The sequence below is a fragment of the Heliconius melpomene genome, chromosome 15, assembly GCF_056956725.1.
Source record: "Heliconius melpomene rosina isolate 202511_hmr_F chromosome 15, ASM5695672v1, whole genome shotgun sequence".
NCBI classification, from domain to species: Eukaryota; Metazoa; Arthropoda; class Insecta; order Lepidoptera; family Nymphalidae; genus Heliconius; species Heliconius melpomene.
Window position 1 is genome coordinate 7,136,046 of NC_140403.1, and position 13,371 is coordinate 7,149,416.

The 13,371-nt window shown below is 32.3% G+C and overlaps 2 protein-coding genes across 2 annotated transcripts; both read right to left on the reverse strand.

The window, feature by feature from the left end:
- Positions 1–7,600: 7,600 nt before the first annotated feature.
- LOC146531544 (uncharacterized) lies at positions 7,601–10,146 on the reverse strand. The gene is made up of 4 exons (XM_085198403.1): positions 9,966–10,146; positions 9,568–9,749; positions 8,097–8,266; positions 7,601–7,849 (listed from the first exon to the last, which is right to left on the reverse strand). The coding sequence occupies exons 1-4, from the start codon at positions 10,126–10,128 to the stop codon at positions 7,654–7,656; spliced, it is 711 nt and encodes a 236-aa protein (XP_085054529.1). The 5' UTR covers positions 10,129–10,146; the 3' UTR covers positions 7,601–7,653.
- A 737-nt stretch (positions 10,147–10,883) lies between these two features.
- On the reverse strand, positions 10,884–13,239 carry LOC146531545 (uncharacterized). The gene is made up of 4 exons (XM_085198477.1): positions 13,004–13,239; positions 12,695–12,879; positions 11,470–11,639; positions 10,884–11,122 (listed from the first exon to the last, which is right to left on the reverse strand). The coding sequence occupies exons 1-4, from the start codon at positions 13,155–13,157 to the stop codon at positions 10,927–10,929; spliced, it is 705 nt and encodes a 234-aa protein (XP_085054603.1). The 5' UTR covers positions 13,158–13,239; the 3' UTR covers positions 10,884–10,926.
- Between the last annotated feature and the right edge of the window lie 132 nt (positions 13,240–13,371).

The window sequence follows — 13,371 nt, forward strand, 5'->3', positions numbered from 1 at the left end:
CCAATTTAAATATAGTTTTCACTATTACATTTTAACAAACTTTCCTTTTATTTAGTTTTATTTAAATGGGTTCATAAATAAAAAAGTTATGTTAATATATAGTTTTAAAAAAAATCAGCTTCACGCTGTATCCCTCACACAGCAAAGGGAACCTAGTGTTAAGACACTCCCCACTTTCTGCCAAATTCTGTAGGCATTACTTGTTGAGTGGCAGAACTCAACGCCGCTTTTTGCTAGAGAGAAGAAATGGAAATATACATTTAAATAAATATTTCATCTCTTCTCGATTGAACCCACAACCAGTCGATTTTACAGTCACACTTTGTGTCAATACGCCACGACTGGCCTTTTGTTGTACAGTCGTGAAATTCTTTGTTTTCCTGTTTAGTGTTTCTCTTTATTTATTTTTTATAATTTTTGTAGCAAACATTTTACTTAAATTAGTACATAATATATTAGTAACATTTGATTGTTTCCTTTCGCTTCGCTTGAGTGGACGTGATCTGTGAGTTCGATCGAGTAAATCACTACAGTGTATGAGTCTCGCGGGAAATTGAGAAAAAATTGGTGGCGCAACTAAGTAATTACTTCCAAATAATAATGAGAAATATTTACAATATCGTCTAAAAAATGTAAGCAACATATTTCATAAAATATTTTTTTAAATTTAATATTAAATGCATTGATTTCAAAATATATTTTTTTCGGTATCGGGATACAGCGTCCCGCACACATTAAGGTAGGCAGAGAGAATCTGGAAATGTAGTGTTAAAACACTCCGTTCTTATTAATACATTTCCATTTCCCATTTTCAACTCTCTCTTAAATTATTAAGAATTTCAATCCCTCGAGTGGGACATTTCCCTAAAAGAGTTGAATCTACAAGGATTTCGTTAAAAATATTTATCTTAAATGTAATATATGTCGAATTTATTACGAAATTTAAAATACTTTGAAATATGTACTTGAACTTGAACTATACGACAGTTGTTATATTATACCTTTACTGCATTTTTATTAGCAATGTCTACGTCAGCCTTAATATAATAAAAAAAAAAACAATATATATATATATATATTTGACATTTTAAATATATATATATATATATATATTTGACATTTTAAATAGAATAAACACAAAAACCTCAATAACATTTATACCAGCCAATATGTGGTTTGGAAATGCCAGTCGATCAAACAGAATTAATAATTTTCGAATACACTTACGTCCATGCCTTTTCCATTAAGCTTACTGATGACTTTAAAGAGGTACTTTTGTTTTTATTAAAAATATTATTATAATTATTATTTAATGTCTGATTATATAATAATTATAATAATATATTGGTTACAATTTAACCGATTTATTAAAAATTACAATTTTTAGTTATTTTATTGGAAAAAAAGCATTAAAAACTTATATTTGTAGTTTATTTCATACAAAATGAGTGCATATGCCCTAAAACTTAAGCTAGCCAATAATAAGTTGCAATTCCAGTTGACCTACAATACTGAAATTACTACGGAAACCCCGGTTTTCGTAGTAATTTCTGACTCCTCTCTTCCACTTCACCATTTTTTAAAGTAAAATATGCAAATAAGTATACAAATTTTCAAGCAACAATGCTAATTTACAAAAAAACAAACATTAGAATACATCCTCGTCATGAAATAAGTAATAACGTGGTGTATCTTTAACCATTTAATTGTTACAAAAGTAATTCAGCACACAGACCTCCGGGAACTTCTCGGTTCAGGCTCAATTAAAACTTCCAAATGATTTATATTTCAGCTGTACATTCTACTTTCTTTCGAGTATTAATATTTTGTTTTTGTTTACTTATTAAAATTACGATTTTCTTTCTCACTTTCACGTCTTCTTCAGCCAGAGACAGTAAGAATCTAGGTCACGACATGACTCTCCGTTCCCCACTTTTTGCCAAATTTAAAATAATAATGACAAAGTTACGTAAATATAAAGTTCCAACCTAAATATTACAATATTTTATAATTGAAACACGTATGTAGGTACCATTAGGCTTCCTCAATTCTGGAATAGAGGAAACCTAGTGTCAAAACACTCCGCACTCTAGCCGAATTCTCTTCTAATTTCCTTGATTGGGAATCGAATCCACAACTTGTCCCCTACAGTCACACTTTCAGCTGCACCAAGACTGACCTAGTTAATAATTTCTTTTTGTATACCTTTCAAATATCACTATCAGTAAATTTTAATAATTTTAAGCATATTATTTCAAAATATATTAGATACTTCAATGTACGCTAGAGCAAGGGTTTCTCTGTGAAACAAAATATCGTTTATCGTGCCAGAACTAAGCAGCGTTGTTTGTTCTAAACTAAATCATCTCTCTATGAATATATAGTGGGTTACAGTCCTTTATAAGTTTTTGTATCAACATTTGCTTTTGGGAATTTAGCATATATTTTATTATAACTATAACAAATATGTTATGTAATTTATATGTTAAATATTTTTCTTATGTTGTATTAGGTAGTAGGGCCAAGGAAAATATTATTTTTTAGGGAGTTCCGTACCTCAATAAAAAAATAATCCTTTTGGGTGCAACTTGTGGTCGTCTATCTATCTTATATTGTATAGAATTATTAAGTTCCAAGTCCTTCAAAGTCCTCCAAGAAAAAGTGAAACCCTCCTGGCTACGTTTAATTTTTTATGATTTCTTAAAAGTATTTTTACTTCTTAGTCAATTCTTTAAACAACAAGCGCAAGCAACTTTCTTATTTGACAGATCTCTTTTTGATGGCTTATTACAAAAATTTGCCGTAACAATAGCCACCTATAGGCACTAGACACATCACGAACCAAGGTATTATTCAATAAATATGTACTTTTAAGATGGTAGGGAAAGATGGTAGGGAAGATGATAGGGAAGATGGTAGGGAAAACAGTGTCTCTACGAAGTTTACTAAGAGAAATCTAGTATTAAAATACTTTTTTCTTCACTCAAAAATCAAAAATCAAAAAGATAATGAAGTCGATATAGAACTATACCGATATATAAGCTTTCTTACGGTTATAAATATTATGTTAATCAGCCCATATATCTTTTCCGACATATAGATAATGTTTACTATAGCCAAAATATACATTTTTAATATAAATTGCGCCCTATGTTTTACTCTGATGTATAAACTATATTACAGTAAAATCTTATCCAAATCGCTTCAGTAGTTTTTGCGTGAAAGTGAAACAGACATCCTCACATACTTTAACATTTACAATATTAGTAGGATATACGCTATACACGTAAATAGTGATGAATAAAGGTCTACATTCGCAACCTTTGATCGGTAGCGACAATAGCAGCTGTCCCGATAGCTTCAATTGCTAGATAAATTGAGTGAGGCTGGCAATTGGACTTCATATGCATATATCCATGACTTCTCTAACTACATTTTCACTATGTGCCATTTATTCTACAAGATATATTTTTTTCATAAAATGATAAAATTTAATAGAGTCAGTCGTGCCGTGCCTTTAAAACGACAGTCGTGGGTTCCGACTAGGGGGAGTCTAAATATATATTTTTTTATTTTCTCGCTCTGGTAATAAGACATAGCGCGGTGCTGAGATTCGCTACTCAACAGGCAATGGCTCTAGAATTCGGTGAAAAGTGGGAAGCGGAGTGTCTTATCACTGGCCTACCCTGCTACATGCGATATAGAGCGTGAAGATGAAAAATATATATATATGACATATGTAAATATTTATGCTATTTTTATAACGTTCCAGTAGGCATATAAAGAAGATATTTCACGATACATAACGCTATTGCTAATGACAAAAAACCCAAAAATACACCAAATACATGCAAAAAATACCTAAAAAACCTCCAATTCGTTATTCAAAGTTATATGAGAACAAATAGTATGACTATTGCCAACAGCGTTATAGAGTGTCATTCATTTCAATATGAACGCGGCGGCGGTGTTAAGAACTGTGTCAACAGTCACCGTATTGATTAAAAGATAAAATGTCAAGTACTACGTACACCGTACAAAACAAACAAGCGCTGATTAAAGCTGTGAAAATGTCATTTCTTTACTACAATCAACAGTACTTCAATTTAACAATCTGTCGATGTCATGGAACGTGCATTGAATTATGTTTTACGTAATTTTAGAGTAGGATTTTAATTATTTTTGGGAAAGAAAAAGAATATTTAGCAGAATTAAATCAGTTACACGCTGTATCCCGCATTTAGCAGGGTAAACAGAGGGAATATAGGGCAAAGACACTCCGGTACCTACTTTCCGCTAATTTTTTTGAGGCGATGAGTGATGGGCCTCAACGGGTTGAACAGGTTCAACAGGTTGAGTGGGTTGACGGCGAAATGGGCTTTTGCCTTGGTGCCAGAGCGAAGAAACGAAAATATGTCTTTGTAAATTAATTATTCATTACCCCGAGTGGAGATCGAACTCACAACCGTCGTGTTACAGTCACACCTTTGTCTCCTTGCCGCACGTGCACGACGCCTCACAATTTACTCATTCCAGTATTTTTTCTTTATTTAATAGAAATTAAAAAATAGTACATACTTTAATGAATTAATACTTTTTTTACCCGGTTCCCCGGTTGCTATGTTTAACTACCATTAGTGATATGTAAATATTAGCTTCCGTTTCACAATAACATATGTATCTCACGGTAATGGGTTCGTCAGAATTACTGGCTGTATGAGATTGACTCTAGCCAATATTGCTTTGATTTGATACTATATTGAAAGCTCGGTTCAGAGGGCGATTGTAAATGCGAGAGGTTGTGGGATCGGTTGCGTTGACTTTCGCCACTCAACACGCAAAGCCTTCAGAATTCACCGGAGAACGGAATGTCTTAGCACTAGATTCCCCCTGCCTACCCTGCTATGTACGGGATATAGCGAGAAGCTGAAAAAAGAGAGACAACAAATTTTAGGTTTTCATTTTCTAAGAAAGAGATAATGAAGAAATTCTTCATGTAGAAACTGAGAAATAAAGAAAAAGTCGTTTAATTTTGACTATATAAATAAATTCAACGAAATTTAAGCAAATAGCTAAAATGTTGTAAGCGTCCAATTTTCTTATTGAGCTCACATAGTAACCACAAAGCTGTATTTTCGTACATAAAATGAATGACCTCTATACGTTTTCCTCTGTAACTTCTACAATTTACGTATTCTAAAAGAGGTTTCGAGTTGAGAAGAAAAAAAAAATCCACACACTCCATTCCGTACTTACGTAAGCAAAATATTATGATATTAATATATCTTTCTTTGATTTTGGGAGAGTCGTATAAAACACCTGCTGTAGATTCCTTCGTTCAAATAGAATTTACTTTCGTTTTTATGGAACGAGACAAAATGGTCTAGAATAATAAAATTGTCAAAACTACTAAATCATTCCATAGCGTTGGAAAAGAAAATATGTAGAGTGTTTTCATTTGTTTTTAAAATTAGAGGCTTAGAATGTAAGTACTGAAACGTAAAGTAGAAAAAAAATTAAGCTTAACAGAATAATATAATAGTTCAATACTATCGAGGCATAGATGCTACCACAGTTAAAAATGTGAATATTTAAAATATTGTCGTTCATTGTCTTTGTAGCTTCACGCAATATACCGCACGATTCGGTAAGCAGTGGGAACCTAGTGTTAAGGCACTCTGTTACCATTAAGATACTTTTATTCCTCTCTTTCCGCCGAATTCTGGAAGTATTGCGATTAAACAAACAACCTGTCACGTTTACACTCCCATGCTTTCAACCCTACTCCACGATGCAGATGTCCTGGTTAAAAAAAAAATAATTCTTTCTATATTAAAGAAGATAGTCAAAACTTGATTTACTATTAATCTACATGTATTCATGGTCCCAGGTCTACATGTTTAGTACTAAATACAAAAAAAAGAAGAAAAATAAAAATACTTGGTCTGTAAAACATATTCCAGCGATAAAAAGGAATCCATAAAGAGCCAGGCAAGCGTAAAAAGCATCAATTTACATATTATTATAATGCCACTAGGGACGAGTGAGATATTTTTAATTTCGTTACAGGGTTGTTCCCACAACAAACAGCCTCCTTGATTTTTAACTAAGAACACTTGGGCTGCTAAAACGTATTCAACGATACCTCAATTATGTAAATCCGTTCACCGGTTCTGGAGATATGAGGTAATACAGAATATTACATCATTACATACAAGATACGCGCGAAAAACATAACCCTTGATTAGCAGTCGGGAAAAATTACGTAAGACTTTAATTTAATGAATGGCAAAAGAACGACGGCAATAGTTTAGAGCTAAGCATTACATATTAAAAAAACTGATCTTTATTTTTCAAAGACAAATATTTTCTTAATACTCCATACAAATCTCCATTTATGTGCAATCATTTTAAATGTAGGGTAGAAGGCCCTAAATTTACACATTTATCGAAAGATAGGATCACTTCAATTGTTTTTTTATTGACTAACATGTGTGATGGGTGAACGTTGCTGGCTTGCAATATTTAATTAAGTCTAGAAATACTTTAACGTTAATATACAAAATATGAAGATTACTTTCAACATATACTTAACGAGCAAACTTTATTTTCTTAGGAAAAATAGAAGCCTGTCACTATACCCTCCCACGGAATGATAGTCGTGTCTATGTCAACAACATTTTGTTACATTGAGAGACATTTTTACCCTTAGATATATTATTAAAAATATATGCTGTTCAACGTTGGCATATATGTTTGTATATTTCTTTACTTTTTATAAGTGTATCGACTTTTATATAGTTTTTTTTTATTTCCCTCTTTGTTTGTGGCGGAACTCAACGCCACATTTACCACCTTTACCAGACTGGGGAGAATATTATTATTTATTCTCCTTAGTAAGGGAGTCGTATCTACGTCTACCTTATTTTATAGTCAGATGATGTCTTACTACGATGACCTCAATTTTTATATTATTGGAGGAAATTTCATATTAATGTAACATACTGGTCCCTCATCAGTCGTGTTGAAATCCAAACATTCAGCAATATTTAAAAAAAATAAAAAAAAATGTACAGCAATTAGAATAAACATTGCTGATGGAAAAATAAAAAATAAAAAGGAAAATGGAAAATATTTACAGCATATGTCACGCATATAAGAGCAATCTAATTGAAGTCTTTTTATTTTACTGTGTTTACTTTCGATTATATCATTTCCTATAAGTTTCTTTTATCATTATAGTAAAAATAAATATTATTTAAGTTTCGTTTTATAACTAAAAGCCTAGTGTAGAATGGGCCGGCGAGTGACGTCCGAGCAATTACGGCGCATCGACGCCTCGGAGAAGAAGCGTTGATGTCACTAGGATTTTAAAATTATACATCGTGAAGCTTAGAATTTTTCCACTCATAAATTTTGTTTATTTCATGGTATACAATCTGATATTTATATTATAGTAGTCTCGTTTTTTAACCGACTTCTGTAACAGGAGGAGGTTATTCGTGTGGAAGTCGTGTTTTTTATTAAAGATTGTAACTTTACTTGTTAAATCGAACAAAAAGATACTTCAAAATATGTTTTATTGTTATTAGTAACAGTTAATCAATCAATTATATTAAAATATATATTTACTATTAAGAAATACACGTTATATCATTCTCTTGTTGTATACATCAATTTAAATGTTGGTACTTTATTTCCGAAATCTAAACCACTTCTTTTTCCAAGCTCATCAGTACATATTTCTTTTAAAATCTTCCAGTTGTTCTTCTCGGCTGCTCTTTGAGTACCGATGGCAGTCATCCATGCTATTGTAACGGGAATATCTTCATCGATACAAATAAGCCTCCTACAAAACCATAATTTTATATGTAGGTACAGTAGGATAACATTAAGACACTTCGACGAAATTTCGTCACCAAGCTTTGTCACGACACCAGAACGAAGATATAAAGATCATTAAATATTTCATTTCCTCGAGTAGGACTCGAACTCACAACCTTTCGGGTGCACAATCAGCAAGACTGGCATCTTTCTGCCTACTCTGCTACATGCGGGATACAGCGTGAAGCTGAAAAAAAGAACCCATCACGCACCTGACTCTCACGAATTCATTGGCAATACCAAGCCCTCTATATTTGGGATCTACTATAATACCTCTTCCTCGGTAAAATGTCTCGAAATATTTTGGACCGCACCATTCTTCTATGACTGTCAGAAGACCAAAGAACCTTTTCAATTCTTCTGTTTTCAATGTTGACTGTAACTGATAATAAAAATGCACATAGAGCAAAAGTGTAAGAGATTTAAGAAAATTAAAAGAAAACTATAGGCCCCTAATTTGATGATTATTATTTTTGAGTTCTTAGTTTATTTGTTTATCCTAATCTTATCGATAACTGATAATGAAAAATGTTGGGATCAGTCGTGGTAAAGGGGTACAAGCTTGCAATTGTAAACGTGATAGGTTGTGGGTTCAATTTTCACTTGAGGAAATGAAATATTTAATACTTTCATTATGAAATATTTAATACTTTCAAACGCAATGCCTCTACAAATCAGCGGAAAGTGGGCAAACAGAAGTGTATAATGAGAACGGATTGTCCTAACATTAGGTTCCCAGGTTCCCTCTGCTTACCCTGCTGCTATGTGCGGGATACAGCGTGAACCTAAAAAAATGTTGTACGTTTGCTTAGCTTAAATTATAAAATAATTAATACACAACCAATAAAATAAAAATTGAGAATGTCTAATCTGTTGATTTTTTATAGACGCCTTTCAATTGCTCAACTCAAATATTAGCTGTCGTCCTGTCGTCATCTATACTAATATAGTAAAGCGGAAGAGTTTGTTTGTTTGTTTGTTTGTTTAAACGCTAAGATCTCTGGATCTACTGGTCCGATTTACTTTGTTTTTGTTTTGTATGAAAGCTGCATTCTTTAGAAGTGCTATAGGCTATATAACATTACATTACACATAAATACTAATATATTTTAAAGTACTTTCTTATTTGACATGCAATTTATTCTGCCATGTTAATAACAACTGTCGCGTCGCTACGCAACCGTTACCGCGACATTTTGACATTCATCCTTATGAAAATAAATATTATAGTCACTTTTAACATTTCATCTAGATTGAAATTATAGTTTACTGTATAACATTCTAATAAATAATTAAGGAGATGTCACTGATATGAAATGACCTAGCCTTCGGGCGGCATAGTATGAGTATGACCGCCGCGAAAATATTCTTATAGTTCAAGCAGGCGTAGCCGCGTCCGGGTCCACTAGTTTTTTATAGACGCCTTTCAATTGCTCAACTCAAATATTAGCTGTCGTCCTGTCGTCATCTTAAATATAGTAGTTAAATATAAAGGCGCAGTGAAACATTTGAATCTTAACGGGGTGGTTGTGGATTGATTTAACTACTTGGGGGAAATGAATTATTTAAATTTACCTGCTCTGGCAACCGCAATGTCACAAATCCGGGTGGTTAGCAGAGAGTGGAGTGTTTCGACACCCTTCCTACCGTCTCGTCTCATCTAGAGTACTAACAAATAATTACCTTCTCGTATTTCTCCCTTACATTTTCCGAACCGTATGCTATTATCATCATCGATAATCCAATAATTTCTGGTTTAGAGCTGTCGTCGTCTAATCGACAATATACAGTTCGGGGATGTTCTTTATAATTGTAATTGAGTAGTTCTCTATATTCCTTAACAGATTCTTCGTTATTATATATTCCTGAAATTTTTCAAATAACAAATAATACAGAATACGTAAAATATGTGTTAAGTAATAATAATAAAAATAGAAGAAATATACGGATAGATAAATTTATTTCCCGAGAAGATGAAAGAGACATTTAAATCACTCACAGAGAAAAGTAGAAAATATTAGGTCGAAAAATTATATCGAGTGGGCTTACATAGTAATACGATGAATATAATTAAAATATACCTGCAGCCATATGAAATGCTTCGTCTCTCATAAAATATTTCTTTGTGAATTCAAAAGCCTCATCTTGACGTTCTTCTGGAAAATCTTCAATCCTTAATCTTATTACACTACCATCTTGCCGTTTTCCCTCAAAGCTCGCCCACACTTTCGGACCTTTCGACATTTTTGTAGTTGACAAATATTAAATAGCTTTAAATTCAATATTCAAAAAAAAATACATCTGCCTCTATATGTGTTCCAATTTTATATAGAAATTATCGGTATTTTATTTTTTTTTATTATCATAAGACTTGATAATATTGACATCTTGTCTACAAAATAAAATTATCTATTGGTTATCTGTACTAATATAATAAACGGGAAATTTGGAAATAATAAACAGGATTGTGTGTATGTTTGTAATGAATAATAATATAAATATAAATGGGGTTTTATTTTACAACGATAATTTTACTTTTTACTTTGTTTGAAAAAATATATATTTGTATATGTGTATAAAATTGATTTAATAAAAGGCCCGCTGAATAATTATAATTTTTTCATCAGCTTCACGCTGTATCTCGCACGGTAGAGGGAAATCTAGTGCTAAGAGTTAAGACACTCTGTTCCCCGTTTTTCGCTTAATTTTGGAAGCGTTGCGTTTTGATTGGCGGAACTTCCTTCGTCTCGACAACAGAGCACGCTTTGCCTCGACACCAGAGCGAAGACATGAAAATAAAAATTTAAATAAATATTTTAATTCCTCGAGTGGGCATCTAATCTACAACCAGTTGCTCTTACAGTCACACACTTTTGCCCTTGCACCACGACTGGTATCATTTTAGTAATATCATTTAACATTATAAGATTAAAAAAAATTAAATAATTATGAACGTTTTATTTAAATTCTTATTATTATATTAAAATATTAACATTAACAATTATAATAAAATATTTATTTACTATTTATACACACGTTACATTATTTTTTTGTCGTATACATCAATTTAAAAGTTGGTATTTTATTTCCGAAATCTAAACCACTTCTTTTTCCAAGCTCATCAGTACATATTTCTTTTAAAATCTTCCAGTTGTTCTTCTCGGCTGCTCTTTGAGTGCCAATGGCAGTCATCCATGCTACAGTCACGGGAATATCTTCATCGATACATATAAGCTTCCTATGAAATTATAACATTATAGTTTTTTAATTATATTATATTTCTTTCCAGCTTCATGCAATATTCTGTATATGGTAGAGTAGACAGAGGGAGCCTAGTGTTTCACAGAGAGGATGAAGACACTCTGATCCCTACTTTCCGACGAATTCTGGAGGCATTGCTTGTTGAGGAGCAAAAGTCAACGCCAAGCTTGGCCTCGACAGTAGTGCGTAGAAATGAAAACAATAAATATTTAATTTCCTCGAGTGGAAATCGAACCCAGAACCCGTCGGCTTTACAGTCTCTCTCTGCCTATCCCACTACATGCAGAATACAGCGTCAATCTAAAAATAAATCTAAGTACGCACCTGCCTCTTACGAATTCATTAGCGACACCAAGTCCTCTATACTTTGGATCTACTATAATTCCTCTTCCTTCATAGAATTTTTCAAAATCTTTTGGACCGCACCACTCATCTATTACTGTCAGAAGGCCAAAGAACCTTTTCAATTCTTCCGTTTTTAATATTGACTGCAACTGAACATATTAAAAATTGACATAGAGCAAAATTATAAAAGACTAGCGGACGCGCGCAGCTTCGCTAACGTATTTATGGGTGAATTCTAATAAACCATGAAACATGTGTTCAATGAAATATTTTTAAGAGTCTAAATTTCAAATTTTATGAAAATCGGTGGCGATTTAAGAATTTTTCCATACAAACTTTCAACCCCTTATTTGCACCCTTATGGAAAGAATTCTAGAAAACTATGAAACACGTGTTCAATTAAATACTTTTAAGAGTCTGAATTTCAAATTTTATAAGAATCGGTGCCGATTTAAATTTTTTTCCATACAAACTTTCAATCCCTATTTTTCAAAATCCCTTCTTAGTGGATGTCCAGAATACGAAAGTAAACATCTGTCCAAATTCCACGTTTCTACGCACAGCGGTTACGGCTGTGCGTGCGTCTTACCTCAGTCAGTGAGGACAAGTCCTTTTATATATATAGACTTTAAGAAATTAAAAAAATAAACAATAAGCACCTAATTTGATGATAAATGAGATTTTTTAATCCATTTATTTTAATCTATAAATATAGGTAGTTCTATAATATCGCACTATTTATCTTCATCTATTCTAATCACTTATAAAACTGATAATGAAAGAGTGTAGAGAAGGAGAGAGGCGCAGGGGCAAGAGCATATATATTTTCTCGTTCTAGAACCGAGGCAAAGTGAAGCCAGAATTCAGCCTAAAGCAGGGTACGATAGAGACTTAATGGGAACAGAGTGTCCTAACTTTAGGTTCCCAGGTATCCTCTATCAATCCTAATATGTGTAGATACCGTGTTATCTGTTGTTCTGCAAATGCCTAATTAAATATAGTAGTTAAATATAGAAGCTCAGAAACATTTGAATCCTAACTTTGTTGTGGGTTCATTTCGTACTTGGGGGAATATATCATATATTAGATAAAAAAAAAAGAAAAAAGAGGGAAAAAGAAAGAGAAAACGTAACGTGGGGTTCCCCTACTAAACACGCAATATCATGAATAAACAATATTATTTAGAGTACAAACAAATAATTACCTGCCCGAATTTCTCCCTTAAATTTTCCGAACCGTATGCTATTGACATGAACGATAAACCAATAATTTCTGGTTTAGAGCTCTCGTCGTCTAATCGACAATATACAGCTCGTAGAGGATGCTGTTTATATATGTAATTGAGTAGTTCTCTATATTCCTTAACAGATTCTTCGTTTTTATATATTCCTGAAATTATTTAAATAAAAATATATATAAAGCAATAATAATATAAATAGAAAAATAGAAGAAGTATACTGGTAGAGACTGGTAAAATTATATCGAATAAACTTGTATACGATGAATATAGTACCTGCAGCCACATGAAATGCCTCGTCTCTTATAAAATGTTTCTTCATAAATTCGAAAGCCTCGTCCTGACGTTCTTCTGGAAAATCTTCTATCCTTAATTTTATCACACTACCATCTTTTTGTTTTCTCTCAAATCTCGCCCATACTTTCGACATTTTTGTAAAAAATACGTGTAAATCTATATGTGGTCTATTTTATATAGAAATTATCGGTATTTATATTATTATCATAAGACATGATAATGCAGACATCTTGTTTTTAGATATATTTTACTTATTATCTATTGGTTATTGGTTATCTATACTAATATATAATAAAGAGGAAAGATTTGTACGTGTATAAGCTTGTAATTAATAAACTTAAAAACAG